At 43.8% G+C, this 27,781-nt stretch overlaps 1 protein-coding gene across 7 annotated transcripts in view; it reads left to right on the top strand.

Annotated features, from left to right (window-relative positions):
• The window catches only part of MLLT3 (MLLT3 super elongation complex subunit), a 221,644-nt gene that overhangs the window by 111,460 nt on the left and 82,403 nt on the right, over positions 1-27,781 (top strand). For 4 of the 7 annotated variants that reach the window (XM_039910473.1, XM_029052845.2, XM_029052849.2 and 1 more), the window contains 3 exons: positions 10,946-11,028; positions 20,915-21,058; positions 25,611-25,697. In XM_039910473.1, coding sequence (XP_039766407.1) covers positions 10,946-11,028; positions 20,915-21,058; positions 25,611-25,697 — 314 coding nt within the window. Of the gene's footprint in view, positions 1-4,178; positions 4,399-10,945; positions 11,029-18,127; positions 18,156-18,270; positions 18,307-20,914; positions 21,059-25,610; positions 25,698-27,781 lie in introns of those variants that run through there. The other 3 variants (XM_039910474.1, XM_007670557.2, XM_039910475.1) reach the window with 3 other exon arrangements.

The following is a 27,781-nucleotide window of genomic DNA, read 5'->3' on the forward strand; positions in this document are numbered from 1 at the left end:
CCACTTTGTATTTGAACTGCGTGGAAACAGGGTGAGGGAAATGTAAATGCATTTCAAATCCCTCTAGAATCTCTCTAGACTATGAGCTCCTTGTGGGCAGGGAACATGTCTGCCACCTCTGTTTCACTGTACTTTCCCAAGTGCTTACTACAGTGCTCTGCACAGTAAGCACTCAATAATTGTAATTGATCTCAGTGGGACTTTTCTGGGTGGTAGTGGTGTTTAGCTGGTAGGATTCACGATGAATTGGCACATCTTGCGTTACTACCCGTTAATCAGGCAAAATCCTTCAAGATGATCTGATAAATGAACGGTTTATAGGGTTGTCACAGCTTGTGTTACTTGGTCACCTGATCTTCCGGCCAGGGGGTGGAATCGGGGAAGAGGGAGGCGAGACTTTCAATGAAACTCCATATGAAGAAGGGATTCAAGCCGGCGGGAGGCACAGTAGATCAGGGTGGGGCTGCACACGCGAGGAGCGGACTGTCCACCGAGGACACGTATGCGCATGGTTTCCTCTAAAACCAAAAGCGGCTCTGTCCCAGCTTTCTCTCCATATCCCCCAGCCCTGGGGTTGCCACCCCTCCAGCAGACAGGAGGCAGAGGGGTTGTGTGGATGAAAGATGAGTGTGCCAGATTTCCCCTGCTGGACCAGGGGACATGGGGCAATGAGATCCATCTCCCGACTTATCCTGGATTCCAGAGCAGTGGCCAGAGCAGAGAAGAGCTATTTCCCTTCTCTCCAAACAGAGAGCAGTGCAAACTGAAAAGACTCTCTCCCAGCTCCCTGGGCGGGGGAGGGGGTTCCTGCCATCTGCAGTCTGTCTCCCCAGCCTGGGCTCTGGAGCAGCAGCCAGAGTGGGGAAAGCAGGAAAGCACCTATGGTTCCTTGCCAGATCCCAGATGCTCTGATCCCAGCCCCGGGGGTGGGTGGAGGAGATGGAACAAGAAGATGTGTTTTAGTTGTCCTTTTTTTAAAAAAAAAAAACAACACAAAGCCCCCCCAAACAAAAAATAAATCCCCGAGGGCAGGGGTGATCCAGGAGTAGAACCCAGGTCCTTCTTACTCCCAGGCCTGTGCTCTATCCACTAGGCCATGTTGCTTCTCCATGTTCAAACCTTTCTTCTAGGAATTGGTCGATTTTCTAGGATGCCTGGTCAAATTCGTCATCCAAACAAACACCTCTTATGCAAGCCACACCTCTGGCAAGGACCTGCTAGTACTAGATACCATTTGGAGTTTCATCTTTGCCTTTAGAGATTTGTTTCATTAACATTTTCTCAGTTGAACTTCTCATTTTTAGCAGCGATTTATAAATAATGCACATTCTCTCTTGGAAACCTTTAGCCAGAAGCCTTAGTGTGAGAGATTGCATGATAGAAGTATTTAAAATTCGGGAAATAAGATAACCAAATTTGTATTGGCCAGAACTATGGGCAAGGGCAGTCAATTTATGATGGAAGGTAAAAGAAGCTAGAAAATAGCTCAAAGGGAAAGAATACCCAAATCATTTTTCTGTAGAAATACAGTGGTGCACTATCTGTTAGTGGGGAAGGTGGGAAGAAAAAAAACAAATCACAAAACAAAACCAGAGCAGGTGTTTGATGAATGTCCCAGTCAACAGCAGGAGAGCAATCACCTAAGCCAATTCAGGGAAGACACTTTTCCAAAGACCACACTGCCACTGCTGTGAACAACCAGGGGCTTTGGCAGCAATTCCTGTCAATGGAGCTGCAGTGTTGAGGGAGTCTTTTTTCATCATTTCCCATCTCACACCAGGCATTATTCCTGAAGTTGACAATTCTGGAACCTTTTTTTTTTGGAGGGGCTGCCAAGGAAAATAACACTGGAAATATTTAGCTCAGTAATGGAGCTGCTGGGCAAGAGACAGATGTGGAGGGGAAGGAATTAAAAGTGAAACTCTTTCCTCAAGAAATGTGGCCACCGGACACCATCACTGCCACCGCTAGATTAGAAAAGGGCTTTTCTTTCTGGAGTGACTGGGAAAGTGTCATCCAGGTGTTCTAGAGGCTCCTGACACTGTCTCAGAAGGGGTCGTTCTGGTTTGTCTGGGCAGCCACGGTTTTAGCTACCGGCCCCCTGTTCTCATCACCACCTACTGCCTCTGGACCGGCCACGCCGGCAATATTCCTGGGCTACGCTCTGGGAAGGCTTAACAAGAATTGCCTCCACCGGTTGGACTCTGTTGCCATGTTCTGGGTGGACAGTGTTGGTGGCGCTAATCCCCACCGCCACCACCTAGACTCTGCCAACAGCGATCCCTGCTGCCAGGGCTGACTGCATCGCCCGTTACCTAGAGGATCTGGTAGGAGATGGCAGCGGGGAACTTCTCTGGTAGGTCTCAGTTGGTGGAGGCAGTGGGGACTAGCTCTCTCCCAACCCAGAACATGGTAGGGCTTAGGTGGTGGTGCTGATGGTGGTGGTGTTGGTGGCAACAGTATTAGTGAACTCTGGGTGGCGACGGCAGGGGAACCTGCTGATCAGACCCAGACCTCGACAAGCACTGTGTGTGTCTGTGTCTAGGACCCCTGTCTCCCTTCCCATTCCTTTTGTCCTCTATGTCCCCTACTCTTCACCTTCCCTGCCTTCCACTCTTTCCACCTCTTTACCTTTTATCTCAGTCTTTATTTCTACCCCTTCTTTCTCTGCTCTCTCAATCAATCAGTGGTATTTAGGGAACACTTCCCTATTTTGCTGTCTTTTTTATGGTATTTGTTAAGTGCTTACTATGTGCTAGACACTTTAGTAAGCTCTGGGGTAGACACAAAGTTGTTAGGTTGGACAGAGTCCCTGGCCCGCATGGGGCTCACAGTTTTAATCTCCATCTTTCAGATGAGGTAACTGAAGCACAGAGAAGTAAAGTGACTTGCTCAAGGTCACATAGCAAGCAAGTGGCGGAGCCGTAATTAGAACCCAGGTCTTTCTGATTCCTAGGCCCGTGCTCTATCCACTAGGCCAAACTGCTTCTCTTGCAGGCTTCCTGCATGCAGGACACTGTACTAAGCACTTGGGAAAGTGCGACACAATAGACTTGGGAGATGTGATCCCTGCCCACAGAGATTTTTTTTTTAATGTTATTTATTAAGTGCTTTCTATGTGCCAGGCACTGTATTAAATGTTGGGGAAGATACGAGATTATCAGGTTGGGCACTGTCTGTGCCCCGCATAGGGCTCACGGTCTTAATCCCCATTTTACAGGTGAGGTAAATGACAGAGAAGTGAAGTGACTTGCCCAAGGTCACCCAGCAAGCAAGTGGAGGAGCCGGGATTAGAACCCAGGTCCTTCTGACTCCCAGGCCTGTGCTCCATCCACTAGGCCATGCTGCATCTCTTACAGTCTCCATCTGATCAATCAATCATTTATTGAATTCAGTTCTGTGTGCAGAGAACTGAACTAAACACTTGGGAGAGTACAGTATAACAGGGTCAGCAGACATGTTCCCTGCCCACAGTGAGCTTACAATCTAGAGTTGGAGGGGGGCAGACATGAATATAAATAAATTATGGATATGTCATTAGTGGCATGGGGCTGAGGGGTGAATAAAGGGTGCAAAACCAAGTGCAAGGGCTAGCAGAAGAGAAAATGAAGGCTTAGACAGGGAAGGCCTCTTGGAAGAGATGTGTTTTTAATAAGGCTGTCTGCCTTCCTTCTCTCTCTCTCTCTTTCCTTTTTTTTCCAATCATTGTTCTCTCTCTCCCTCCTCCCTCCACCACTTCCCCCCCCCCCCCCCCGCCTATATATATCTGGCTCTTTATCTTTCTGCCCTGGCTTTTAGACCCCCATCTCTTGACCCTGCCCCCTTTCCACTTTGAGTTTACTTAATCAGAAGCCTGCTTTGCCACTCACGACAGCATTATCACCACCAGGGTTGTGTCCTTCCCTTTCTTCCCTTTTTGTAGCAGTCTTCTTTTTTTCAGCAACTATTCCAGGGCCCCGGGAGTGATTTCCGTAATGAGCCAACAATATCATAAGGGAAAGTCTTTTAAAAAGAGAAACCAGTCTCTGGATCTGAATAATCTGTTGAATTCTTCTCTTTGTATGTACAGGTTTTCTTCATAAAAGGATATGAGTGAGACCATAAATTAAGACATTGGGAGTCCATTTGGTATTTCTCTGAATGTACAGATTTACCTTTTTCTTCCCCATTCTCCAAAGGTGGGTAAGGGCCACGCCAGATGATCACTCTAGTAGCTGCTCCTGGATATCCCTGGACTCGTCCTTGTAAAGCTTGAGGGGCTGCCTCCCTGGATAGCTGGCAGTCTGACCAGAAAGAGGTCAGGCTCCACCCCTCCCATGTTCCTAGGGAGGTGGGCCCCTCCCCCTTCCAGTTTCCCTCCTGACGCCTTGCTGGGAAGACCTCAGAGACTCACCTCAGGTAAGCTAAAAGACTGGGCCGGTGGAGGTTGTTGCACCCTCCCCTCCCTATCCCCTTCCTCTCACCCCACCTCCAACCCGCACTCCCACCTCAGCTCTATCGACACAGCTGATGACATTCCCGTTCCCTAAAAGCCTGGTGGGATCCGGCAATTCCACGTTAGCGCCGGTCCCTTTCACCCTTCGGTCACCACTCTACCCTAGGGTAGCTGGGAAGGGGAGTTCCCACCCCAAAACCCGTGGGCCTCGGGGAGTCCCCTAATTGTAAATTGCCTGGGCCCCACCGACCTCAGAGTGGCCTTGTTTTATCTCTGAACTTCAGGAGGGCTGAAGTGAAATAAGAGGTAAAGAAATATAGGGAGTGAGATAAGAGCTAGCAGCTCTCCTGGAGAGTAAGTCCCCTGATAAGTCCCCAGCATGGTCTTAGTGTCTTACCCCCAGCGCTGTGGCTGCAGGCTACCTAAGTTTCTAGATCCTCCTGCTGGCTGGAGCCTCCATTTCCGCCCTTCCCTGCCACAGCCTGAGCATTTTGGGTCTAAGGGAGGGTTCCCAGTCCCTTCTAAAAGGACTCCCTCCTTGGCTATGACCTCTCTGCTCCTCCTTTCCTGGGTTTGCTGTGTGGCAAAGCCTCCCTCCAAAGTCAAAATCTTTCCCCCACCCTCCTCCATTGAGGTGGGTGGGAAAGAACCCCCTGAGTGCACATACAAAGAGCTAGGCTAGAGGCAAGTTGTAAGGCGTATCTTAGTAGTGAGTATTACAGTAGTGACTTCTGTTTTCTCACTTAGCCAGGTTCCTGAGCAATGGAGACAGCTTCCTGAGCTATTAGGCCCACATGCGCATGCTGGAGTTGCACTCTGGTTCCCATCCCCTTGCCCTTTAAGAAAAAGAATGAAAGAAGGGAAGAAGCATGCTTATTAACAAGGATTTTGACTTTCCTTTTCAAGCAGCCTATACATTCCAAGCCAAGTCGGAGACCTGTTCGGATTGGGCTACGCTGTAACATGGCACCGCCCCCAAAGAAACTGTCCACGCTCAAGCGAGTTTGCCCTTCCTGTAGCCGATCCTTCCCCGTCCTCCTGGGGAGCCCAGGGAAGTTTGCCGGGACTGCCTGGGCTTACGTTCACACAGACTCCCCCTCTGCCTTACCGGAGTCAGAATTGGGGTTGTCCAGCCGATCATTCCCCCACTTCACCACCTCGTTAGCGAAGTTTTTCAGGATCCTTCTGCCCTACCACACTCCTGGCACATGATGGCGGCCCTCTCCGGGACTGTGGAATTCCTCGTTCAGCGTGTGCCAGACTTCATGAGCGGACAGGAGGACTGACACGAACCGTCAGGTATAACTGCAGCTGGAGGTCGCTCCAGAAGAGTGATGTGGGGAAAACCCTTTTTCCATGAGCAAAAAGCCCTTCCTCAGAAGATTTCTGTGGCTTACCAAGGAGAAGTGATTCCAACTTAATCCTGAAGATTGAAGGAGCAGAAGTAGTTAAGCCACTGTCTGAAGATTCAAAGATGTAATCCCAGCCCACCTATTCCTGGAACCTACCTATCCCCATAGTGTGCACAGCCATCCCCTGTTTCTTAGGGCTACTTGCCACCAGGGACCCTCTGGCCAAAGTAGCAGACTAATTACATCCCTTGCACCAGGACTCTTCTCCTTCAGTCTTCACTCCCAAGGGTTTATTCCCACCCTTGTTTGAACCAACCGTAGCAGGGGTGGGCATGAGGTGTCTAACCTCCCTCCCCCCACCCCCCGATCCCATCTCCACCTCCAACAGCATTTCATGCTCAAATTCTGACACCAGAGCTGCCAGTGATTTTGTCTACGTGATGGAATACCGGCCGAAGATGTTGGGTGCAATCAAAGACTATCTGTTCTCCACCAGAGGAGGCCGTCGAGGATTCGGCCGAAGCCCACGAGAACTGGTTTAGAGCAGTCGAGGACGTGGCTAATACCTGTTGCAGACTCATGACCTTCCTGATGGACTCTGGACACTTTGCCTGGCTGAGGCTTACTAGTTGGTCTGGTGTCACGAGTCAAGATGGAACTCTGCTTCAGTGGGTGAGATATTTTGGGAGAGGACATCCATCAGATCCTCTTCTAGAACAAGGAGAATGAGGAGAACATGCATAATTACCTTGGCTCCTCCCTCTCTTTCTGCAAAAAGAGCTCTTGGAGGAGTGCATCGGCTTGTATCAAGACTCTGGTAGGGTATGACAAGGTAATCAGGGTGGTGTTACCAGAACAGTTAGACAAACACCTACCTAACAGCCATCCTTTGGGGGCACGCACACTTAGAGGGTGTAGGGGGCATAGAGGCAGGGGACCATCTAGCCAAAATCAACAGCCCCTGACTTGGAGGACATTCTGATGGGGAATGGTCAACTAGCCTGATTTTGTCATCGATGGCCAAGCATTTCCTACTAATCGTGTACTCTGAGCATCATTTCTCTCCGCTATCACCCGAGATTCTCAGGCAACTTGCCCACTCCACTTCCCTTTGGTCAGGTCTGCTGCGGAGCTCCCTTCTCCAACTGTTCTCTCAGCGATGCTCTTAGAAACCCAGATATTACTTCAAAAATGGCAGTATTGGCTGGACTGACTTCAAGGCTGCTGTCCCATTTTGGACCCGAAAGAATCGAAGTTGTACAGAGCAGTAGAAAAGTTCAAGATGACATCTTTGAAAAGGATTTTACCCCCCCCCCCCCCCCAACCCCCACCCCCATCAGCCTAGGAGGTGTACACACTCGTGACCTATTTGGAGCAGCACAGATTTCTTCTTTTCCGGATTGGCGATTATCACTTCGAGCTCTGTTCCCTTCTGTTTAAGACTCACATCTGCCTTGCGAGTTTTCAGGAAGTGCCTGGCAGCCCTGTGGTTTTGCTGAGATGACAGTGGCTCCAAATTTTTCTTTATCTGGATGATCAGTTAATTGATAGCTTCCTTGGGACTCCGAGCACGGCATGGCTGTTTTCCTACATCTGGACTTCAAGTCCAGTCTCCTGAAGCCCGGGCTGGTTCTAACTCAAGGATTTCATCAGGGCCCCTCTGGGCATGCAGATGGCATTTCTGCCAGAAAGTAGGCTTCCAAGCACAGAACTAAGTACCTGTGAGAGAGATCCCTTTGCCTTCTAGGCCTTTGGCATCCATAATCAGTGTCCTGCCTGTGGATCACCACTGAATGAACCCCTTTCAGCTGGCCTTCAGATTTCAATGGAGCCAAAACTATATACCTCATCCTTCAAGATCAGGATAACGCACAAAGTCCACACAATTCCAGTGGTGGTCCCCGGGAGAAAACTTACTGAAAGGCTGCCTTTTGGTTTATTTCACCTTATTATGTGGGTCTCACAAATGACTTTCTGAAAGGTTGAGTAGCTCAACTGGAGGACTGTGCTACAGGAAATATGTCATTTCTCCCTTGTCCCCTGCACACACAACTCCCACCACCCCCACAGCAAATCGACTTGCTAGATGCAAGCTATGCTGAAGCTCTTCGGTCAGTTCACTCAGTCCACATCATGCCTGTCCTGATCTGACAGTCAGCCTACAATGTCCGGCCCACACAAGCAAGGGAGCACTCACGCCAAAGTTCTGTGCTTGGAATCCATGAATAGGAAACTGGGCAGTGAACAATGGGGCTGAGCATTATTACATTTAGTTCCCAGAGAAGAGAACTTTTAGACAGTGTTGAGGCACCCTGGATTTGCACAAATGTTCCTTCGATCCTCAAGTCGCCCAGGGGGTGTTTGATCATCTGGGAGCATCAGACCTGGACCTTTGTGCCCCTCTGCAGAATCGCATATTAACCCTGCTCTGGTCCAAGATACCAGGTACAGGTGCAGCAGCAACAAATGTTCTGACTCTGGATCGGAGGAATCAGTTTGGGTAGGCTTTCCCATCTCGTCCCATAATGGCCACCGAGGTTCTGGCAGAACTGAGACTAAGTGGGGGAGAGACTCATTCTAGGGTCCGCACTCTGGGCCAGAAAGGAATGACCCTCCCTCTTTGATTATTGAGTTCACCACGGACAGCTTGCTGCGCCTGGGATTCGATCCACTTCTGTTCACCTCAGATGGGGGCTGGATACAATTTACGGACTCTGGGGCAAGAAGCTGAGGGGGTAGTGATGGACAGACTGGAAGTGTTGCACTGTGTGTCCAGAATCATGTCGCCTACCACCAGGCTGGTCTATTTGTAGAATTGGATGTGATTTTTCGCTTTGGTTTTGACCTCAGAACACCAATCCATTTGAAAGCCTTGTCTTTCCCATTCTGGAAGACTTCTCTCACTTGGACCAGGCTGATTTCGAAGGTGGCCTCCATCAGAGTGCACCTGATGGCCGGCCTGCATTTTGTGCGTAGGGGTAGGCTGGTGGGACACTTCCCTCTAGTGACCTGATTTGTGAAGGCTAGTTCATGCTTACAGCTAATCAGGACACCCTCTCCCTTCTCCCTCTCCCAACCCTTGGGATTTTGACAATCTTACCCAATGACCAAGTCTCCATGTGACAATTTTTACATGAGCTAGATGTGGAGGGGGTTGCCGGTCTCGCCAGCCACACCCACACATGTTTTTTTTTAAACATCACACTGTCGGTAGCTTCATTTGAACCCAAAGAACAGCTATGTGTGTTCATATGTATGTATGCAGTTACTTTTTACCAAATATGCAGTGAATTAGCTTTTGAAACTAAAAATGTCAAGATTCAATACTTAATTGTTCGCAACTTGATATATATTTAGAATTAGGCAACACACCACTTAAGTAATACAGTTTAAAATCTGGCCTGCTTCTATATAGTTCTGTAAAGAGCCTTTATTTCAGGCAATGAAAAACATACCTTAAAGCATTTCCAAGAGTTTGTATGGTAGATCCTTGAGGCAGTAGCTGAAGTTGACCATGGAGAGGTGGTGTTCATTCTTCCTATGATAAAAAAAAATGCAGTATTGTATTTGTCTCAATAAAGGTTATTGATTTTAGTTATGACTTTGGAGCATTTAAGACAAAAGGGACTTTTCTGAGCTATTCATACACAGTTTAGGCTATGGCTAATAATAGTACTTTTGGGGGAGATTTTAAAGCGAGACACAAAGAAAAAAGAAACCCAGAGATCTTGAGACTTGAAATTTACAGAGTAACAGCTGTTTTCTTGAATAGAATTAATATCTTTGCAGAATAAAGTATATTAATGGCATAAGAGTTCTTCACACCAAGAGAACAGTAGCTTTTTAGGGTGTGTTCTGGTGATAGGCCCTTTTTATCATTCCTCAGAATAAATTTCCTTTCAGACATGCAGACACAAGCCTAAGGGGTTTCAGGGAAATCAAGTGGCTGGACCCTGGGGTAGCTGCTGTTTGGCAAATGACTCTCAGAATAGAGTAGCCTATCTTGAATGTCATTGACCTGCTGCCAGTAGTATTGTTTTCTGAGTTTCTGAATGTTGCCGTTTAGAATTGAAAGCTATGGCAGGGTTGCACAAGTCTAGCTCATGTGGGGTATAGATAACTCACAGTGCATCCTTTGGGTAAGAACTGCAGGCACCCGTAGTTCCTTCTTGCCATTTCTTGCTGTAGCTCACTCCTGCACTGCCAGCTGGATGAGGTTGGCCAAGCCAAACCATTCCCTTGCTGGTTTACTTCTTTCTAGAACTATCTGCCAGTGGCAGAAGAAGGGGAGGGTCCCAGAACTGTCAACACCTCTTTCAGTCAACCCCCTCAAAGATGCTGAGAATTGCAGCTTCTATCTTTCATACCTTCGTGCTGTAAGATTCATGCTGCATTTCATGCCTAGGAGGTTTTGTATGGGTTTCCAACACAGATGATCCTTTTTGAGAGCCAGGGTGTTGATTTGAAAAAGTGACTGAGGTTGTTGGGATGCCTTGGGATTATGGATTATGCACCACTGTATAGAAAATGTGATTTGGGAAGTGGCATATAGTGCATTTGTTTTTTCCTCTTTTGTTTGCTAGAAAATGTTACATTGTTCTTGGAATGCCTTTTATTCCTCTTTCCTGGAGTAACATTGGTTCACTTGTAGCTTATTGGAAAATTGCTATATTGTTCACCCTAATGAGCTTCTAAGGCAATCTAATGCACCCCCAAAGAGCTACCTTAATATCTATGCTCTCTTTTTAAGACAAGTTTTGCATTTCTGGTCTGCATAAAAGTACAAAATTATTCCAGATTCATGTAGATAATATGGTTTTCAGGATGCCCTTGGGCTTTGTCAGCATGTGTACATTAAATGTACAAGGTGCTTTAGTAGTTACATGATTAAGAGTGCATTTGATTCTAAAGCCCCTGATTTGCATTGTGACCCTGGGCATTGTGACCTTTTGGCCTCAGTTTGCTCACCTGTCAAGGGGGCAATGGCACTGTTGCTTACCTTTTAAGGCTACTTTTCAGTTAGGTATCAAAAATGAGATGTCTTTTTGCACTTTTTAGAACTAAATGGTATTTGATCATTATAGTTTCTTGCCTTTTAGTTGAAAATGAAGTGATTTGTCTTTAGCAAATTAATGTTTTTTTCTCTCTAATGTTTCAGTGTGCAAAGATCCACCTTACAAAGTAGAAGAATCTGGGTATGCTGGTTTCATTTTGCCAATTGAAGTTTATTTTAAAAACAAGGTAAATAATACTCTCTTTTCATCCAAACCCTACTAATCAGGTTGTCTTTTAAACTGTCTGAGTAATTTGGCTCTTGAGAATTTCTTTAAGCAATATACTTTGATGACATTAAAATACAATTTATCTGTGCTCTGTGGGGATTTTCGTTACTTCTGTAGTAAGTCTGGAATATAAACATAACTAGAATAGACAAATGGATGATTGACATTGGTAAGAAAATGATAGGTTTATGTTGTCACAGAGCTTAATACTTCTGGGGATGAGAATAATCAACTTAGAAGAACAAAATTGGTGCCTATGTGTTGTGGGTGTGTGTTTGTTCTATTTTAAGTGAACCTTTGTGGCTCCATTCCAGATGGTAAAGTGTCCACTGTCACTCTCTTCCGAAAGGCTTCCCCTTCTCCCACTCCCCTTAACTCACAGAGAAAGGAGGCGGTTCAAACCTGCTTCTCACCCTGCATAGCAATTCCTATGCTCGAGAAGCAGCGTGGCTCAGTGGAAAGAGCCTGGGCTTGGGAGTCAGACGTCATGGGTTCGAATCCCAGCTCTGCTACTTGTCATCTGTGTGACTGTGGGCAAGTCACTTCACTTCTCTGGGCCTCAGTTACCTCATCTGTAAAATGGGGATTAAGACTGAGCCTCACATGGGACAACCTGATTACCCTGTATCTACCCCAGCGCTTAGAACAGTGCTCTGCACATAGTAAGCACTTAACAAATACCAACATTATTATTATTATACTCATATCCTTGTAGGCTCCCATTTCCTCTATCTGTAATTTATTTTAATGTCTCCCCCTGTAGACTGTTAGCTCCTTGTGGGCAGGGTTTGTGTCTACCAACCCTATTATACTTTCCCAAGTGCTTAGTACAGGACTCTGCATGCAGTCTTGTCTTATGCCATCGAGTCATTTCCAACCCATAGCGACACCACAGACAAATCTGTCCCAGAACGACCCGCTCTCCATCTGCAGTTGTGCTGGTAGTAGATCCATAGAGTTTCTTGGTAAAAATACGGAAGTGGTTTACCATTGCCGCCTTCCGCACAATAAACTCGAACCTCCTCCCCCAACTCTCTCCCATGCCGCTGCTGCCCAGCATCAGTGAGTTTTGACTTGTAGCAGATTGTCTTTCGCTCGCTAGCCACTGGCCAAGCTAGGAATGGAATGGCTAGCCACTGGCCAAGCTAGGAATGGAATGGGTAGGTCTCTGCTTGACTCTCCCTCCCGTAGCCGAGCCTGGTAGAGTACTGGATACTCACCAGGTGCAACCCTGAGAGGGGACTGCACACAGGAAGCACTCAGAAATTACCGTTGATTACCACCCTATCCATTCCTCACCTTCTTATCCTCTACAATTACTTGCCACTGTCATCTACCAGCCTCCCCCACCTCTCCCGTCCCGCCTCCACTTTTTTGAGCAATTTTGACCCCTTTCTCTCCCTCCTCCTCCTCCACAGATTCTCTGGGACATTCATACAGGCTTGTTGTGGGCAGGGGAATGTGTCTGTTAGTTGTCGTATTCTCCAGAGCACTTAGTACAGTGCTTTGCACACAGAAAACACTCAACAAATGTAATAGAATGAAGTGAACGTTCCCAAAGACTGCCCAGCCACTCAGTCACTCATGTTTATCGAGCGCTTACTGTGTGCAGAGTACTCAACTAAGCACTTGGGAGAGTACAATATGACAGGCACATTCCCTGCCTTCCTCTCACTTCTCAACTCTGCAGATCTCCTGTTCTTTCCCGCCTCACCCCGTCACCAATTTGGACCCACGCTGGATGTCATCGTCCCATAGTCACTGTACCAACCTTACTAACTTGAAATACTCTGCAACCACAACCTCTTCACCTGTCATCCGATGATCATTTCCCTCCCTGAAAAACACCTCTGGTCTTTAGTCCCAGGTCATCATTCATCATGCCCATCATGGACTTTCTTCCAAATCTCCCCTCTCTTGGTGCTCCAGTCAGTGTACCTCAACATTGACCCCTCTGCCAAATTCAACTTCCTCACATCCTGTCCCTCTGTCGATCTTGCCATCAACCCCTGCCCTTGGATCACCTCCATGGAATGCGTATTCCACTCCTGGGTTTGTGCTACAGAGCACTGTTCATGGAAAACCAGGTACCAGCCTAACATCTGGCCACGTCAGATTCATTCTCCCTTGCTACCGCTCGGCCATCTCTTCTGCTCAGTGAGAGTACTTCTCGTCCCTCATTGATTCTCATGCCCATTACCTCCACCAGTTGTTCCAGACCTTGAACTCCTTCCTGAACCCCCAGTGCCCCCAACTCCACCTTCATGTACGCCTGTTGACCTTGCCAATTGCTTTGGTGACAAAATTGAAACCATCAAATATATGCTTCCCAAAGTCTCCCTCTTCACCTCCCAACTCCCTCCCACCATTGTTATCCACCCTTGCATCCTTCCCAGCCTTTTCTCAAGAAGGTATCCTACATGACTCCAAAATATCCTCCCCTCTTTTTGTGCTTCTTGACCCTACCCCCTCTCATCTTCTAAAAAAACTCTTGTACCCATTTTACTTCCCCAACTTGGCATATTCAAATGCTGACTCTGCCTTCATGCATGCTCACATCTCCCTCAAGCTAGGAAAACATTCTCAGGATCCAGCTGAACCCTCCTGTTATTGCCTCATTTCCCTGCTTCCATTCCTGTCCAAACTCCTCAAATGGGTTGTATGCACCCACTGCCTCCATTTCCTCTCCTCCAACTCTCTTCTTGAACATCTACAATCTGGTTTCCACCACCTGAATTCCACTGAGACAACTGTCTTCAATGTCACCAATGACCCCTCCTTGCCAAATTTACCAGACTCCATTCTCTCCTAATCCTCCTCCTCCTTTTGGCTGCCTTTGACATGATAATGATAAGAATAATAACTATGGTATTTGTTAAGCACTTACTGTGTGCCAGGTATTGTTCTAACCCGTGACAGTGTTAGGTTACTTAGACTCAGTTCCTGTCCCACGAGGGGTTTCACAATCTTAATCCCCATTTTACAGCTGAGGTAACTGAGGCACAGAGAGGTGAAGCACTTGCCCAAGGTCACACAGAAGATAAGTGGAGAGCCAGGCTTAGACCCCAGGTCCATCTGACTCTGAAGCCCATGCTCTATTCATGAAGCCACGGTGCTTCTCAACCACGATACCATGAGCCACCTCCTTACTCTGGTTACTACCTAACCTTAGTTTTAATGACATAGTTTTTTCCTCTTACCTCTCTGGAAACTCCCCAGGCCTCTTTTTTTGGGCCTTCTTTTGCCGCTCACCTTTATATGTGTCCCTCAAGGCTTGGTTCTGGATCCCTTTTTCTTCTCATTTTCCACGTGGGCAGTTTATTCACTCCTGTGGCTTCAGCTTCCACCTATATGCTGATGACTCCCAGTCCCGACCACTCACCTCCGCTGCAATCTCACATTTCCTCCTGACTCCAGGAAATCTCGACATGGATATCCTGCTAGTATCTTGACCTCCATATGCGTGCAACTGAACTCCTCTTCTTCCCTCCCAATTCCTCTCCTTCACCTTTCTTTCCCATCACAGTTGACTGCACTAGCCTGCAACCTTGTCTCTCCACTCCTCGAAAGGTTCCAAAGGTTGCTCATCCTTCTCCACATCAAACAGAAGCTCCTCACTGTCAGTTTTAGGCAGGCAATCTGCTGTCTCCCATCTATCTATCCTAGCTCCTCTCCCACTACAACCCAGCCTGCGCACTTCCCTCCCCTAGTACCAACCTACTTACTGTGCCTCGATCTCTCCCATTTTAGTGGATGGAAAATCGGTGGGGAGATATAGCCGAGCTGGGATTTTCAACCTGTCACCACTCCCTCTCTGCCATTAGGTGGTGTTGAAATTCATATTAGAATAATTTAGAAGTTGGGAATGTTTTAAGACTGCATTCCAGTTATATCTTACTTTTCCCTTCTAGCCAGTTTAATTTTTTTTCCCACTTGTTCCTGATGAGGAGTGTTTTTGTTCAGTCCTATTAGGATTTAATGAGATGCTTTTTTCCTGTATGCGTGTGCCATGGTAAGAAGCCTCCGCAATGTTCCCTGTACCAATTTGTGAAGAGGAGAGTTCCTTATCAGCACATAAAGATAGACCAGCCTGGCCTAGTGGATAGAGCACGGGCCTGGGAGTCAGAAGGTCATGGGTTCGAATCCCGGCTCCACTTGTCTGCTATGTGACCTTGGGCAAGTCACTTCACTTCTCTGGGCCTCAGTTCCCTCATCTGGAAAATGGGGATTGAGACTGTGAGCTCCGTGTGAGACAGGGACTGTGTTCAACCTGATTTGCTTGTATCCACCCCAGCGCTTAATACAGTGCCTGGCACATAGCACTTAAATATGATCATTATTATTATTATTATTATTATACAGGCATACCCCAGGTTACAGCCACACCACAATACGTACAACTTGGAGTTGCAGTCATTATGGCTTGGTACCTTACCCCAGGATACAGCCACCCCACGAAACATATAGCCTGGAGATAGATTGGCTATTGTTTGACACCTCAACAAACCAATTCATCATTGCAAGATGCCTAAACATACAAAGAAGTTAGGATCTCTCCACCCCTAGCCATAATTTCAGGATTAAGAAGTCATGCATCAAGTTCAAAGAAAGTAAATTAATTTATGAAAGTGATTGAAGGAAGTCCTGAAAATGATTAAAGAAGCGAGAGGTTCAAAGTGTAAAAAGGTATTCAGAAGGAGTTGCCCTGCTACATCTTATTTTATGAAGACAAGGCTGTTAAACCTAGATAAATCTTCTTTACTTTACTTTTCTTCACTATCACAGTCAACAGAAGAAGCTTCTACTTTTGCAGCCTTCTGCAAAGATTCATAATCAAAACACCTCATTTAGTTCATGTTGGGATGATATGCTTTGAAGTACTTTAACATCAATCAAATGAAAGTTTGTGATGCCAAATGTAACAATATGTAGCACGTAAAGGAATTTCATATTTTTCCAGAGGTTTTGGAATGGTTCCCAATTGCTATCACATCTATCTCGGTACTGTTATTCATGACAACATCGCTAAAATATGCCCTCTCCATCCAAACTACTACCATGTTAATACAGTCATTTATCCTATCCTGCCTTGATTACTATATCAGCTTCCTTGCTGACCTCCCAGCCTCCTGTCTCTCCCCACTCCAGTTCATACTTCACTCTGCTGCCCGGATCATTTTTCTACAAAAACATCCAAGACTTGTTTCCCCACTCCTCAAGAAACTCCAGTGGTTGCCCATCCACCTCTGCATCAAATAAAAACTCCCCTCACTGGCTTCAAAACATTCAATCACCTTGCTCCCTCCTACCTCAACTCGCCACTTTCCTATTACAACCGGGCCTGCACACTTCACTCCTCTAATGCTCACCTTCTCACTGTTCCTTGATCTTGTTTATCTTGTCTCCGACCCCTTGCCCACATCCTGCCTCTGGCCTGGAACACCCTCCCTTGCCAAATCCGACAGACAATTACCCACCCTCCCACCTTCAAAGCCTTACTTGAAGACACATCTCCTCCACGAGGCCTTTCCTGCCTAAGCTGTCTTTTCCTCTTCTCCCACTCCCTTCTGCATCACCCTGATTTGCTCTTTTAATTCATCCCTCCTCCCAGCCCCATAACACTTTTGTACATATCTGTAATTTATTTATATTAATGTCTGTCTCTCCCTCTAGACTGTAAGCTCGTTGTGGGGAGGGAATATGTCTGTTTACTGTTATATTGTACCCTCCCAAGTGCTTAGTACAGTGGTCTACACACAGTAAGTGCTCAATAAATGTGATGGAATGAATGACATCCGTGTTTTCAAGAAACACTTCATGGCTGCATCATAGGGTATGTCTGGCATCTTAGGGTATGTCCACATTAGCAAAATGCCTGGCAGAAATACATCAGTTCTTTTAACGTGTTTCTTTAACTCGAGTAATCTTTATGAGAAGTAACTCAGGGGTCAGAGGGGAATAATCCTTGACCGCAGAAAAATGGCCAGTTCCATTGTTTTCTGGTTCTTCATCCTGTCCTTTCATTACCTCCAACTGAGACCCAAAATAAAAAGAAATCAGATAAATTGGCATATCCCTTGTAGGGTTTCTTGGCCAACATTTTTAAAAAAATAATTTGCCTAGGCATTTGATGGCCATTGAAGATTGAAGGCCTTCAAGTCAGAAAGTTGTAGGAAATGTCTATTACCACTTCCTTATTTCACGTCCCCTGTCTGGGACTTCCTCCCACTTCCATCTGCCACAGCACATCCCGCCTCATCTTTAAAGTTGTTTTGAAAATCCACCTCCTCCAAGAGACATTGTTCAGCTAATTTCCACCACCCCGGCTGTGTCATCCCAGCAGCCACCCTTAGCCCTTATATAAATATATAAATCAGTTTATATACCTCGTTCATTTCTTCATCTTTTCATCCACCTCCTTATACTGTAAACTCATTATGGGCAAGGAACATGTGTGCTAATTCTGTTGTGCTCTCCCAAGCTCTTAGTACAGTGGAACATGGTAAGCACTCAATAAATACCACTGATTGGAGTGTAAGCTCCTTATGGGCAGGGAACGTGTTCTCAGATTTATATTACCCAAGTGCTTAGTATAGTACATTGCACCCACGAGGCACTCCATAAATACAATTACTATTACTACTACCTACTTTTGTAGTTATAGCTGTACTTTTCCTCCTGTTTCCATTTTCCCATTTTATATATACCTTATTTTTATTTATACTATTTATAGCTGCCCATCGCCCTCATTATACTAGAAGATTCTTGAAGGAGCATTAACTTTTACACTCTCCCAAGAACCTAATAGAATGCTGTGCCCATGAGAGATGTTCCAAAAAAACCCAAAGAGCTACTAAATGAATTCCTTCTCTACCCTTCTTAAAATTTTGGCTTTGGGGGTTAGAAAAGCTGTAAATTGGAAATGAGATGGTACCGAAAATGGTTCTCTTCTTTCCTTTGCCCTCGGTGACCATCTGGTTTAGCAGGCAAGATTCTATCCAGTTACTTAATAAGAGGAAGTGATGTCATCAGTAAGCTTCCGTGAGAAGACGGAGGGAGAGGGAGAGGGCGGTTGGAATGGAGGAGGTGAGTGCTAGTAAAGACAGTTCTCAGATTTTCCTTGAGTTTCGGTGGTGTGCAGTAGTCTAAAGCTATTCTTCTTTTCCCAAATTGCTTAAAGGAAGGTGACATTTTGAAGGAAGACTTAAAGGGATCAGCAGCAGCTCAAGTTAGCCAGGTTGGTCATTTCTGATAAGGCAGGGGCCACAAGGTTGAACTGGTTGATTAGAGAGTTTAATGTTTCTCAAGATGAGAAGAGCTAACTTTGAAGCAAATAAAATGTGCGGCTTCCTGTAATTCTTCTTTTAAAGAATGGTTCTCTGGTCAAATGAAAATTGGAAGACAAGGAACGAGAGAGCCCCAGTAGACCCTGTACACTGTAATCTTGTTGTGGGCAGGGACTGTGCCTATTTATTATTATATTGTACTCTCCCAAGCGCTTAATACAGTGCTCTGCACACAGTAAGCACTCAAATGTGATTGAATGAATGAATTCATGAATCGTCTCCCTCAAAAAAAAAACCCCCAAAACCAAAAAAGAATGATTCCAATCTCTAAGGTTTCCAAAGAAGGGATTGAATGGCAAGATGAAGGGTGCCAAGGTGCATGGCCATTCTTAGAGGTAAACATTGAATGCTGGTCATTTGGTAAGGTATTTCAAATAATAATAATAATAATGGTATTTGTTAAGCACTTTGTGCCGAACATTGTACTCAGCACTGGGCCAGAGATCCCTAAGCAGGAAGAGATAATACCTTTAAATAAGCACATGAATGACCTGGCTGGAAAGCAGTTCTTGGCTTTGTGAGTTAAGGAGATGATTGTTTTGCTGACCCTTCTTCTCATATAACAACTTACAGCAAAAGTCCCTAAATTTTTCTCATTCAGAATTATTTACAATTCTGGCTTGTTGAATGTACCTGTTCAGGCAAACTTTCTTTTTTCCCCCCTAAGAAGCCACCCGTTAAGCCTCAAGGAATTCAGTGTCTTCACCAAAATGCACATTTCTAGATGGATTTCCTTTGGTCTAGCAATCAGTTGATTCATCCTGGGGAATTACCGTAATCTGTTTCCAGGAACTGGTATCTACTGACCATGTAGTGGGAATCGGCCCAGTTTAGGAAATACTCTTAAGAAATCAGAGAGAGAAAGCAGCCTTTGGGAATGTTTGTTCGTGCCTTTGTTCAAGAACTTCCTACTGTACCGATTCAAAGCTATTTGTCCTATTGCTTGCTTTTGTAGACTTTTGTTTTTATTTAATTATCCAAATAATTTTACGACTTCAAATGACCATTGACGTTAGAACACGTTTATTGTCAAGACCGTCATTATGAGAAAGCATACAAGTTTAAGAGATTCTCACTCCAGTGTAGAAATACTACTTTCAGAAATTCCAATCAACTACATTAGTGGAATCCGCCCCTGGTGTCTAGAAGGGTTGAGAGGATGCAATTGTGACACTAGTAATAACAGTATTTAAGGGCTTACTTTGTGCCAAGTCCTCTGCTCTGCACTGGAGAATCAATCAGTCGTATTTATTGAGCGTTTACTTTGTGCAGAGCATTGAAGTAAGTGCTTGGGAGAGTACAACACAGCAATATAACTGACACATTCTGTACCCACAACACACAAGTTAATCAGATCAGACCCAGAGCCCACCATCTAAGAACTAAGAATCTAAGAACTCATCATTGTTCATAAGGACAGGTAGATAGAGGCCTGACTTAGTCTTCCCAAAATACAGACCTTTAGTTCTAATTTCATATCTTGCATTATTAAGCTATGTATGAGATTTGTATGAGCTTTGTATGAGATCTGAGTGTTACAGACTAGATGTCTGGCAGTAGCTAGGAGGTTTTTCTGGGGCTTAACAATTTTGGTGGTCCAGATGGTGAAATAGTGATGTCTGATCTTTTCTATGTAGGAATAAAATCCTTTCTAGACCTCACATCGATCAGTGGAATAAGGATAAAATGAAATCTATTGGCTAACAAAAAAATTGGCTTTTATCCAAATTCATCTATTTGTAATCTTATTAAGAATTGATGATATTTACGGTAAAATCCAGAAACATTTGTTTTCTTCATTATTGCTCTTGTCTTGGGAGATTTCTAGATCAATCCTCACAAATATTGCCCAAGCATTTTCCAGTCCAAATTGTTAGGCTTGACAGATGGCAAAGAAAAGCACAGGAAGCACAACAGTGGATTTTAAAGCACTGTTGGAGTCATATGCCAGGAATCAAGCGTACCCCACTAGTAAGTTTAAAAGAGGCAATACACCAAAATAGCCAAATAAAATTTTAAGAGGTAGCAGCTATGTTTATATAGACAGTATTTCTTTCCAGAATATTTTGTTTATCTCATTTTGTTCCATTATCACCCTGAGGTAGATAAGGTCTAGCACCATCCCTGATTTATGGGTTGGGAAACTGAGGTACTTAATTGTGATATGATTTCTTCAGCTCCCCAGTGTACTCTCCTGGTTCTGAGCTCTGCTTTTTCTATTAACTCATGGTGTCATTCAGTGCGTCTCATTCAGGGAAAAGGCTCCCCACCCTCCCCCTACAGTTTGATTTTTAACAGTGTTCATGAGAAGCTGATCTACAGGAGTCTTCCTTCTCTGCTTTGCTGTTGATTCTGGTTAAAAGAGTTCACATTATGTTGCTTATATTGAGCGATCCCTGTGACAGATTAACTGTTAGATGCCTGTTTCTTCTCCATTCCTTGTGAATGTAATCGTTTGCATTATTAGACTTTCTATTTCTGGCTATTTTCAACCTCCAGGAAGAACCTAAGAAAGTTCGCTTTGATTATGACTTATTCCTGCACCTTGAAGGCCATCCACCTGTAAATCACCTCCGTTGTGAAAAGCTAACATTCAACAACCCTACAGAGGAGTTCAGAAGAAAGCTGTTGAAGGCAGGAGGGGTGAGTCCCACTCCCATGCAAAAGCCATCCCAATAAAGAATGTACTGGTTATTCCCGGTGCATTATAAAGTGTAATAAAGGTACCCTGAGAGTAAAAGTAAGAGGAGAGCCTGAGTGATTTAGGTCAGAATGTTTTCTGAAAAGAAGCAGGTAAGCAAACAAATTATTTCACTAGCTACTTAATTCTCAAGTGCACTGTTGCTTAATGGAATCTTTGTTTGTGGAGTCAAGGCAGTACAGATTTATTTCAGAACAGGCCAAAAAAAGGATTAAAGATTGAATTCATTCAGCATTGTGTTTCAAGAACACCATACGAGATGGAAATACAGGTTATAAATTGTGGCAACAGAAATTACTTTTAAACGGTTAACAGACTTTTTCCCCAAATTTTCTTGATTGTAATAGATGGGAAAAGTGTATTCATGCTAAATGTCCTCCTAAGTGGAATGAATACAGAGTCTTATATGTTTGAACTGTGTGTAGGCAAAGGATGGAATTTCTTTTTTAACACATATAACCATAAACAGGACAGTTCCCTAGCAATTGTTACTTAAAATAATTAACTGTTCACAAGGTGATGTGGATCATCAGATGAAAAGGGAAAAATGTGAACCTGGAACATGTGCAGTGTTCATTAATTCACGAGCAGGTAAATTTGGATCTAGATGAGTAAATGCAATAGCTTGCTTTCCCTTTTAGTTTTAAGATGATGGAATTTTATTGAAGGTAAATTATATTTTTTTAGATTAAGCAACAGATCTGGATAAAGGTCTTTTTGGCTTAGGAAAATTAATGGAACCACAGACAAGCAAGTACTATTTTTTCATTGAGTTTATGGAATTAGAGTCAGGGTTTACTGAGGAGTTTTTCGAGTCATCTAAATATTCACTTATCAACATCATTTAGCTGCTACTGAAGGAGAGAGTGTCTCCAGTTTTTGAATTTTAAATTCCCATAGGATTCTGTGCAGAAGAGTAAATGCACAGTGACAACTTTTGGCCATCTGCAAAATGCCTTTCTATCAATAAAAGGTAGATCTGAAAAGTTAGTTTGGAAAGTTCGCCTTTGTGAATCTCTCCCATAACCAGTTCTTCCTAAAACACCCAACCCCCAGTCCCATGCATTGCCAGTCATCTGATCTTATTCCAAAATCCACAGGCACATTCCTGCATCAAGCCTTGTATTATTACTGCTTTGTATCAGATCTAATTATTTTGGATAATCTAAATAATGTTGTATCCATATCACAGTTAATCAAAACATGGCACTTAGGTATGTCTGCAGCTGGGCAGCTGAGCATTGCTAAGCAATTTTGGTCATTTAATGTTCTAATTGGGCCTCTTATTTATAAGAGGAGACTATTTAACATTTCAGCCTCATGCTCCTTGATATACAGTTTGTTGTCAATATGATTGCATCCATACTGCAACTAATGGATTCCTCATAATGATTGCAGGGGAAGATAAACCAGAAGGGCTTTCTAAATGACCTCTCAGTCCCCAGGTGCTCAATAAGGTGACGGTATATTGGAGAGAAGGCTTTTGGTTAGTGATAAGAGGAAAAGCCTGACATTTATCTCTATTATTTCTTGGACTCTTATTTTTGGCCCCTCTTCCCAATACTCTAGGGATTTGCTCTTTGCCTTGAAGCCCTTGGATTTTCTCCAGGTGCATTTTTGACAACTGATCATATTTTCTGATTGACTCCTGCACTTACTAATTTTAGGGCAGCTTCCCAAAGCAGTCCAAAATAATGTTTTGGCCCACAAAAATTTTTCCAGAGCCAACACACAGTATTACCCTATGCCATGGCATAACAGTGCTGTAACAGATGCCAGTGAGCCTCAGCAATCTAAAGAAATTAATCTCAGGTCCTTTAGTGTTTTTAGAAAAAGCCCAGGGAAAACGTGGAAGAGGCAAACCAGCAGCTGGATGAATATAGATCATAACAACAATAACGGAAGAACGGTTAGGAAGGTTGCGGATTATGGCAGAGGACAGGACTTTCTGGAGAAAGTATATCTGTGGAGTCGCTATGAGTCAGAAACGACGCGATAGCACATTAATAATAATTTATTAAAATATTTACTTTCCTAGAAGATTATGAATTTATGTCTGCCTCACACGGCAACATGAAGGTTGAAGGTATTCTTATGAAGGCATTCTTTAAGAACCTGACTCTTACCTTGATTCTGCATCCAGTTTTCAATGATCTCTGAAATCTTGAGTCAAGCATTTCTTCTGAAGGAAAAAAGTGTAGTGTACTTCTCTGGTCAGGCTGATCCTTTCCCCCATTGTTATGAAAATATGGATAAAACCCCCCTTTGTAGATTGGTCACTATCGAGATTCTTTTCTGAATTTGTCAAACTGAGGTTGATTCGGTTTTCAGGGCACTGAAGGTACTTTGGTCCAAAGTAGAAATCCCATCTGAATCTTGGGTATGCCATTTTAGGCTCGACAAAAATCCCTGTTATCTCCAAGCCCTAGTTGGAGAATAAAAAGTAAGTCCTAAAAACTGAAAATGTGTGGCCGGAGGATCTTAAAATCCCATGGTGCAGATTTCCCTTCAGTTGTGAGCTCTTTTGTTCTTCTCAGAGCCACTAGCTTTTGAGGAAAGAAGTTGAGTTAACACAAGACCCCAAAATGTGTGCGGGAAAGAAAGAAGAGAACTGGAATCAAGAGGATTGAAAACTGAAGTCAGATCATTCATTTAAAATGGGAGTTTCCAGCAGTTTTTCCAGAATATTTCTGGAAGGAGAGGAAACTTCAAGGGGCGGGGGGACCTACAAGGACCTGGATATTCAGGGCCATGCAGCAAAAATGTAATTGTTTTTATACTCCCCTTTGGATTATTTTTTTTTTTTTAGCAATGGTTGCAGATGGGAAAAACAGGTGCTGGGTAAGAAGAAAGCCATGGGAGTTGGTTGGCGATGAGCCTTGATTGCCCCTGTGGTTGTTGGTTTTCCTTTTCTAAATAATGGGCATAACCCTCCATATGATTTGGCTTGAGAGATAAAAGTAAGAAAAATCTGTGCCTCTTTTCCCTCCCTCCCATGGTTTCTCACACTGATTCTGTTCATTTTCTCATATTTGGTAATCAAATTAAAACAAGGTCCTAATTATTTACACCCCCTTACAATGGGTAGTTGATAGGTTACTGCATACTTACTGGTACTTCATCTTTGACAAGGTTTTCTAGAGCAGTTTCCTTTGTGCTTTAGACTGGGTTTCCTGTGTGGGCTTTGATTCTGATCTGTTTATAGTCAAACATCAGTGGCATTAAGCATATATAAACCAAAAGAATGCATATTTTAGAAGTGATCTGTGTTCCATTCGTGAATCACTGGCAAGGGGTTAATTGTGAGGATGGAAACTTTAAGCTTAAAGTAATCTGAAAAACAGCGGTTTCTAGAGAGATATAAGTTTTTCCTCCAGTACTACCTGCTTTGTTATTAACTCATCAACATGTATTCCCTAAGTCTCTGGAGAAGTTTGGACTTAGAATAATTTCATTTTCTAATAAGCCAGCCATATAATACAGTCCAGTTTCTTGGAGCTACAGACAAGTTGCCATGAATTACCTTTGCAAGTATTCCTTGTGCATTTTGGAAAGGAGGCTGAAACCTGTCAGTTGTTTTTTTAACGTTGCAGACCACATTTTCAGGCTTCTATTTCATAACAGAATTTTCTAGATCCTTCTTTGTAGACTTGAATTTATGGGTGCCCCTCCTGACATTTAGCAGTAGTAAAAATTCTTAAGGGAATCTGCTTGCATGTTGTGGTTTCAGACTTTGGTTCAGTAACGCACAAGGACTAAGCCTATGCTTATCCAGGATAACTAATTTCTTTATTAGGAACCAAATTTTCTTGACTTTGACTTAAGAAATAAATTTTAAAATATAAAGTATCTTCCCTGTATTGCCACAGTGCCCATGGATAGACAGCTGAGAGACTGTTAGCAAATGGAAGAAGTAAATACACATAAATGGGTTGTTGCAGGAAGAGGCCTGCTATTTATTCATTTTGGGACAAGAGTATTTTATTGTGGCTCATTTTCTGGAATATTTGCTACCTATTTTTCCACCATCAATTGAGAAAGGTGATTCATTTAAACAACCATAAGACCAGGTGAAATAATGCTTTAGTTGTTTCTCTAAGGTGCGAAGGGTTAGAGTTCTATTAATTTTCTCATATTTGGTAACTGAATTTTAAAAATATTTCTGATCTCTGAGTCTTCTGAAGTGTCAAGAATTAAATCATGGAAATAAGGTTTGTTTTGAATACTATATTCAACATCAAAGGTGTGAGCTAAGCTTTCATTCTTCCTGTAAAAGCTAGATCTTGAATCTGTCTGTGGGGGGAGGGAAGAGGGAGTGTATATGTAAAGTTTGTAAATGTTTATAAAGTGTTTTTTGAGGGGGAGGGGGGCATTGTAGATATTTTGATTTGATTTCCATTGAAAGACAAATTGGTTCTGGCATGTTAACTGTTAAGAATATATGAAAATAGAAGGAAAACATCTGTAGTGTGAATCTTTTTTCTTTTTTAAAAGAGAGAAAAATGGAGGCACCAGGCACTTAGCCTACCCATTCTGGAGCCAAAGGCCTTTCCTTCTGCAGTAAAGAAACAGAAATGGAAGGTAAAAGGAGACAGGTGGCTGTTTCCAAATGTTCACTGAGGGTTTTCCCCAGTATGGTTGCTTTATCTGTCAGTGTTTCCAAAAGATGCCCCGTTTCAGATGAGCCCTCCCAAGGGTAACTGTTAAACTGGTTGTATGGAGTTGGATCTTGCCCCACTTTCCCTAATTCCACTTCCAAATGCAGTGATCCTTAGAAAGAAGCATTCTTATCCTGAAAGAACTAAGGTTGCAGAAAGAGGCTTAGAGCATGCTAGATCCTTTGAAGGAAGTGGACTTTTCAGTGAATCAGTGGCATTTATTAAGCACTTACTGTGTGCAGAGCACTGTACTAAGAACTTGGGAAAATACAATACAATAGTAAATTCGATTGCTGCCCCCAAGGAGCGTACAGTCTAACGGAGGAGCTTACAGTTTAACCGTACCAATGAGAACTGAAAGATTTTCGTTGTTCGTAGAAAAATTAAAAGAAAGAAAATGAAAACGAGTGTTGGAAATACCCAATTTTAGGTTATTGGGTATTTCCCAATGAGAAGCAACATGGCCTAGTGTATGGGTCTCTGAGTCAGAAGGGCCTGGGTTCTAATCCTGGCTCTGCCACTTGCTGTTGTGTGACCCTGGGCAAATCACTTCACTTCTCTATGACTCAGTTGCCTCATCTGTAAAATGGGGATTAAGAGCGTGCGCCCCATGTGGAACAGGGACTGTATTCAACCTGATTATCTTGTATCTACCCTTAGAACAGTGCCTGGCACATAGTAAGCGCTTAACAAATATCATTAAAAAAGATTTATTTAATACTCTTCCCTCTGACCAAGTTGTCTTTGGAAAGGTGTGTTCACAATATAGTGTGAACTGTACTGTGTCCGCCCCCCTTAGAGTGAGGCTGGGATTGAAAAGCAAATGAGCTATCAGTTTGAGGTCTCCCTACTGTTGATTTTTACCCTTACTTCCCAAGCACCAATATGTTATGAACGTTTTGATCTCTTGGCGGGGGTTAGGAGGGGGTGGTGCACAACAGAGTACAGTAATCGATATGCTGCTATTTGAATGTTTTTTGGTAATTCATATAGTAAGAATCAAATTTAAACCATTAGAAAGTGGGGCCAGAAAGTGCCGTGCTGCCTGACACCCGGGGACCCTGGCCATGACTTGATCACTCAGTTTGCACAACAGTTTCCCCATCTGTTTGGGTGGCAGAGTAGTACCGGTGATTCTCTGAAAACAGCGTGGCAGATTCATGTCACAGCATCTCCCTCTAGGCCTAGCAGGCAATGGAAATGTTGCTATACCTTGTCATAAGACATAAGATTGCAAAGATCCCAAGAGACAAATGCATCAGTTGTCTGAGGTCTGTAAAATGGAAGCTTGTGTTAGCTTTTTTCTTATACTTTGAAGACAACACTAATAAATGAGCTCCCATCACTAGGCAATTACAAAGGAGAAAATCTGATTTGATCCCTGCCCTCAAGGAGTTTGCAGTCTAATGAGGAATTTGCAATCTGTTCCTCTTTTCCTGTTTGCCTATCTATTTACCTCTCACTGTCACTCAGGCAAGAGGAGCTCCATTACATTTGGCCAAAGATTCAGGTTTATTCTGGGTGTGCTTTGAAGTGGGGCCTAATTTTTCAATCAGTGGTATTAATTGAGCTCTTACTATGGGCAGAGCTTGCACTAAGTGCTTGGGAGAGAACGGTACAACAGAATTGGCAGACACTTTCTCTGCCCGTAAGGAGTTTATAGTTTGTGCTTGAAGGGTGGGTCCTTAGCTCCCCTTTCTGGTGAATAGTTGATTTTTTTTTCCCAAACTTTGGGATAATCAGGACTCTTCAGGAGTTGTCATCATCATCTTCATCATCATTACACAGGATGCCTTCCACTGTAGGCGGAGCTAGGAATTCACTTTACAGAAAAGACATGATTCTTGCCCTCAAGGAATTGATAATTTAATGGGGAAGAAAAGAAAGATGAACAATCCATTTTAAGAATTGCATATTTGCATTTGTAAGGCTGAGTACAGGGAGATTCATTCATTCACTCCATCATATTTATTGAGCGCTTACTGTGTGCAGAGCATTCATTTATTC

Source organism: Ornithorhynchus anatinus, chromosome X2 (assembly GCF_004115215.2).
Source record: "Ornithorhynchus anatinus isolate Pmale09 chromosome X2, mOrnAna1.pri.v4, whole genome shotgun sequence".
Taxonomy (NCBI): domain Eukaryota; kingdom Metazoa; phylum Chordata; class Mammalia; order Monotremata; family Ornithorhynchidae; genus Ornithorhynchus; species Ornithorhynchus anatinus.